Source organism: Arachis ipaensis, chromosome B10 (genome assembly GCF_000816755.2).
Source record: "Arachis ipaensis cultivar K30076 chromosome B10, Araip1.1, whole genome shotgun sequence".
NCBI classification, from domain to species: domain Eukaryota; kingdom Viridiplantae; phylum Streptophyta; class Magnoliopsida; order Fabales; family Fabaceae; genus Arachis; species Arachis ipaensis.
In genome coordinates, this window is record NC_029794.2 from 6,901,919 (window position 1) to 6,907,683 (window position 5,765).

The 5,765-nt window shown below is 34.5% G+C and overlaps 1 protein-coding gene across 2 annotated transcripts in view; it reads right to left on the reverse strand.

The window, feature by feature from the left end:
- Window positions 1–5,017, reverse strand: part of LOC107622849 (fatty acid amide hydrolase) — a 10,210-nt gene extending 5,193 nt beyond the window's left edge. For both annotated transcript variants that reach the window (XR_002355071.1, XM_016324895.2), the window contains exons 1-15: window positions 4,593–5,017; window positions 4,378–4,487; window positions 4,018–4,078; window positions 3,494–3,681; window positions 3,268–3,397; window positions 3,068–3,145; window positions 2,852–2,999; window positions 2,279–2,391; window positions 2,112–2,187; window positions 1,720–1,791; window positions 1,527–1,578; window positions 959–1,036; window positions 677–760; window positions 455–558; window positions 169–261 (exon numbers count right to left, since the gene is read on the reverse strand). Coding sequence is in view for 1 of the 2 variants with exons in the window: in XM_016324895.2 (XP_016180381.1) it covers window positions 169–261; window positions 455–558; window positions 677–760; window positions 959–1,036; window positions 1,527–1,578; window positions 1,720–1,791; window positions 2,112–2,187; window positions 2,279–2,391; window positions 2,852–2,999; window positions 3,068–3,145; window positions 3,268–3,397; window positions 3,494–3,681; window positions 4,018–4,078; window positions 4,378–4,487; window positions 4,593–4,671 (1,466 nt within the window). In the remaining variant the exon portion in view is untranslated. The remainder of the gene's footprint in view (window positions 1–168; window positions 262–454; window positions 559–676; window positions 761–958; window positions 1,037–1,526; window positions 1,579–1,719; window positions 1,792–2,111; window positions 2,188–2,278; window positions 2,392–2,851; window positions 3,000–3,067; window positions 3,146–3,267; window positions 3,398–3,493; window positions 3,682–4,017; window positions 4,079–4,377; window positions 4,488–4,592) is intronic.

The window sequence follows — 5,765 nt, forward strand, 5'->3', positions numbered from 1 at the left end:
AGAGTATAGGAGTAATTATTTCTAATTGTTGTAACCATTTGATATCCAAAGGGGTCTGATCTGTAAGATGTTAAAAAATTAAAATGAACGACATTAAACGCCTTTTTTTTTGGTCGTTAAAAGGGACTAGACAAAAGTCGAGAAATGTTATAAACTACTTCATCTCACCTAATACGTTGGGCTGCAATATAATCTGCTGCTGTAAACGACCGAAAAAGTACCATACTAGTCCGTGTATCATATGTTGATTTTACCCCTTTCCTGTTAAAAAAATGATAGAAAATCATCGTGAAGTTCTCTTACAATTTACTAGACAATGATAGCCACTAATGGTAAAATATACTTTCAAGTTCGGATAAGAAGAATAACTTTCTTAGTTCTGCAAATATCACCTTGACACCTTGTGTCAGTTAGAATACAAATGAAACTACCTGCGTTAAGTGTCCAAACGTACCCGTCTTCACAATCAGCATTCAATGAAGATAAGCATTCCGAGCCAATGGAAACAACATGGGCAGTTCGCATCTCATGAAGCTCTGGTATAACAATCTCTATTATCTGCAAATATAAAAGAATTGCATACTTCATAGAATTGCTTGCACTGGTCATGAAGTCGTCTTCATAAAAAGTCGTTGCAAAACAAATCCTGAAGTACACGGAAATATCATGAACTTACTTCACAACCATGCGCCTTTGTCAACAGATTCAGAGCATCCTCACATTTGTCGGAGACTTCAGTCGAATGAACATCATTAAACCACTTCACAAGAATAAATAAATATAATAATAGTTAGAAAAAGCACTATCATATTAGACTGCACATAAAATCTGTGAAAGGGATAGAGTGAATGAACATCATTAAACCACTTCACAAGAATAAATAAATATAATAATATTTAGAAAAAGCAATATCATATTAGACTGCACATAAAATCTGCGAAAGGGATAGAGTGATTACCGCTGTATACTTCCCTATTCTTAATGATCCCAAAATATCTGAATCATCTAATGACAAAGCTGGCAAGCAAGGTGGTGACTACATGAAACAGAGGAATATATACATCATAACTGACTAAAAGAAAAATATTAAGATTTCTTATAGATAATGTAGAATGAAGAAGATTTGGTCAGTGGTCTAACTTTTTTACATACTTGTATATGAGTTATTATTATACCCGTGTTTTCTTCCTATATCCCAATTTTATATTGTAAGTAAACTCGTCAAACGGTCCTAAGAACTTTGCATTGAACAAATTAGTTTTTAAAAGAAGACGATAAATTAATCCCTACTATTTCAAAAATGACAAATTGATCCTTAATTTATTTTAGTTTTTAAAAAATCGTTTGCTAGGTAGATTAAGTTTTTGTTATATAGTTCTGTAAATTATAGAAAGAAAACTACTTTTCAAGTGACAAGTTATAAGTGGAAAGAGAAGGATAAAACTGTTCAAAAAATATGAGCAATTAGCAGTTAAACTCTCTCAGTATTAATTTCGAAGAATATCAATCAAAAGATTAAAGATTACCGGCCTCAAGCTGATTCTATTTTCTGGTGATGCACCCAATATTGCCGCATACCTGAGTTATTAGAAAAAGAAAGACCCGTTATATGTACTCATGAAGCAATCTACGAGCAACCCAAAGTAAGCACTAGAGAGCACTAATGAAAGCTATAGTAAAAATGGAAACCAAAGACATTCTAAAATATGGATTGTATACACTAGCATGATATCCTCTACTGATGAAGCAATCGGTCCAATAATTTCTACCGTTCCACTATCACATAATGACCTGCAGATAAAAAAAAATGTAGGCATGATGAGGTGGTCCAAAATTTAACTAGTCAGGGACTGTCATTAGTTTTTGTTCTAATGCAACTAAATATACTATTAATATATAACTTCAAATTTTAATCAATTGAATATCACAAATGCTGGTGCCTAACAAATAATATTATCAGAGACCTAGTAGACTCCAAAATATTCAGATGTTGCCCCTTGGAATTTGCTAAGTTAAGATAAAATGATGCTGTCAGTGCAACAAGAAAATGCATTCCACGTTTTTTTTTTTGGGGAGGTCATAACATGGTAAAAATTACAAGAAGAAATTACCCCTGCATGCTTGTTCGCCCATAATTTGATTTCAGTCCCACCACACCACAAAGGGAAGAAGGAATACGAACAGAACCTGCCTTTCTCCAGAATATGCAAAAAGTTAAGAACCAGTACATAGAAAAGTTGAGGCAAAAACAGTTAGTATGACAATATTTTTGCACAACCTCCACCATCAGTTCCCAGTGCAGCAGAACATATTCCAGACGCCACAATTGCAGCTGGACCAGAAGAAGATCCACCAGTATACCTATCAGGTGCATGAGGATTTCTTGTAGTTCTGCAACTCAAGAATAGTGGATTGAGTTATCAATGATGGGTACATTGCAATAAAAATATAAGAAATTTTAAAGCAAACCAAATCATTGTTACGCGTATATTATATAAAACTCAGCAGTTAACAGTGCCAGCAATTCTCCTGTAAATTTCCTGAAGGTCTCTGGCCCTAAGTCTATTCCACCTTTCAAATCGTTTATAAACTTGCAACTGAACGTAAAACAGGGTGAACTAACACATTGGAAACAACAATACAATCACAATTGCTAATAACTTTACTTGATTACTTTATCTCCTAATTTGAAAGAAGGTATGCAATGTGTAAATGCTGAATGTGTATCAAGTAAGGCAAGCATATATTGCTTTTCTTCTCTGGTCATTCCAAGCTCAATCTTTATGTTGATGGTGACATCAACTTTAAAATCAACGAAAAAAAGAGTTTTAAAAAATAAAAAAGGGATTACCCGTAGTTAGGATTATTTCCAGTTGTACCCATTCCAAACTCATGCATATTTGCCTTCCCAACAAAAATGACACCACAGCTACGCAGCCTTGAAACACAGATTGCATCCTCCTTTACAGTACGTACCTCATGCATCCACGTACTTGCACCTTTTTATCGCCAAACTATATTTCAGAACTTTATTCAATTACTCATACAAAGAGTCAATAATACTTACCCTTAGATGGATGGGGATACAAGTCTATATCATCTTTGATCGCGATGAAAATTCCATCTAATATTGATAACGGATTTCCTATACAATCAAAAGGTCTAAGGTGTTATTGTCTATATCACTTCCCACCACATCTCAACATAGTCATGTATGAGATATTTGCAGTATAAGATCTATATAAGCATTTGAAACATACAGGTTACCTGCTTCGAACCTCTGAGTAGATGCTGCTGCCTGCTTCCGGACTTCTGCAGCAGCAAACGATATCAAAAGTGGCGCTGGTGGCTTAATTCTGCAATTCTCCTCTATAACTGAGATGATGCGCTCAGCAACCTATTTATTCAAAGTTAAACCGTCTCCCTTAAATATATTTTACAATAGAGGCAATTTCATACTCATGGGTTCCAATCAACTGAATGCTCTACTTACCATAGACGGGGTTACTTTTCCAGATCGATAGGCATGAGCATAGTCTCGTATCTTCCAGTACCGAAAGGGTAAGGATGAATCTTCCCAGGATTTAGAAGGATCATACTGTGGCAGACACTTCAAGGCAGACTCAACTCGGCTTGCAGGGCTCCCATCTTCATCAAGGACTACAACACCAGGTTCCGTTTCTGCGTGTGTTATAACAGAACAACAGAACATACATCTTCAAATTCAATGTAACTAACACAATTGATTGTGTTACAGTTACTAGTTCCTATTATCACTCTCCAAAATAATTTTATGTTTTCAACCCTATTGTAATTATGTAAAAGAATCACAAGCAATCAGACTTCAGATTTAGGTAAATCCAACTAATAAGAACACCTCAAATGCAAACATACAAATATTTGAGTACTGTATAATGCTATAAAGACAACAGAAAAAGCCAGTGCGCCTCTTCAATCGGCAAAATTAGTGCATATATTATTGACATGAAGTAATTGAAAACATGGAGATGAAATGACCTCGAGGTGGATATTCAGGTTTAAACATCGGTCCTTCTGGTATCACAGTATGCCGCAGTAACTGTTAAATAACAATCAAACAATTGACGTAACATTTAATCAGTTCCACTTGCCACAGTCATGCACACTCGACTCAAGTATTGTTCATAATTTCATAAAACTACGGAGGTTCTAAATTGCAATCAGCAACCACTGCATCCACACAATTGCGGTCGTTTTTTTTTTTCTTGCAATGCAACCGCAACCACAGTTTAAATCCAGAGTCATCGTGACAAGTTACAAAATGAAGAAACGCTAAGCAACGATTTCAGCAACCAAAAAAAATGAAAACTGAAGCAGAAAACACACGCACACAGAGACCTGATCAATTTTGTTGTCCTTCTTCAAATGAGTCATGATAGCAGGACCTATCAGTGGAAGTTCAAGTATCCTCACAAAGAATCGAAACACGAATCCAGTCAAATGCGGAGCTGCAAACACAAAATCGAAACAGAATCAAATAGTAAATCACACTAGAAACTCGAGAATCAAACGCAATTAAGAAGGATTTAAATGAACCAAAGAGTAGTGGAGACCTTTGACAACTTCATGTTCATATTTGACGGAGGACAAATCCACGTCCTTCGCCGGCAACATTTCAAGCTTCTTCACCATCTCCACAAGCGCAAAATCAAAACGCGAAAGAATTGACGAGCGGTGAAAATGCTCGAACTCGAGGAGAAGCAAAAGCGGAAACTAAACGAGGTTCGAAAGAGAAATTACGAAGGAGAGAGAATTTGGTAGTAGCGTTTGGAGGTAAACGGCGAGAAGCATTAGGTGACAACTGACAAGTGAGAGTAAATAATAACGGAATCATTTAAGACTCAACAAGTAGTGCTGCGATGGGATACGGTGCGTTTTGGCTTTGACATTTTCGTCCACAAACCACTTCTTCTCATTCAGTTGCTTCGTTGCGCTACTCTCTTGACTCCGTCTATGTCTCCTCCCTTCGGATTTGGAGATAAGATAGATGAATTAGAGATAAAAAAAAGTTTAGGCCAGCACTTTTTTAATAATTTGATTAGCATTTAACTAAAAAAAAAAAGTAATTTTTTTATTATTAAATATAATTTTACATCATTAAAAATATTATTAATAACCAATTAATAATTACAAAATATAAAACTTGCTACTTGCTAGCTCTTCTTTTAGAGATAATAGTAGTATTATTTTAGAGTTTTGCTTTAGAAAAAAAAAATTGTTTCAAAATATCTCCTTGCCAAGTGTCATAAGGACACTATGGTAATAAATGCACACATCGGGAAGCATTAATTTGATTTGTACATTTTGAAAGCTGCTTCGAGCTGGTGGAAGTTCTCAACTAACTCAGTGTCTCCAACCTCCAATCATTATAACCTCTTTCTCTTCGTCTCTGTCAGCTGCATCCTTTAATAGTATCTTCTCAATTATCTTCCTCATTTTCCTGCAACTGCAAATTACATAAGTCAATGACTTATAACTCAAATGACATAATCTCTCAATATTTAATTAAGAGGTTGCGAATTCGAATTTCTTATCTTTGGTTAAAAAAAAAAAACTACAAATTACACAAAAAAAATGACAACTTTTAACCAGTCAATTTTAAATAATTGTAATTAATAATAATTAATTTTATATTTATTAAAAAAATAAAATTTAAATTATTACTAATTAATAACAATTAAAAAAATTTGGATTACTAATTAATGATAAGTTAGCTAGTAGTTAGT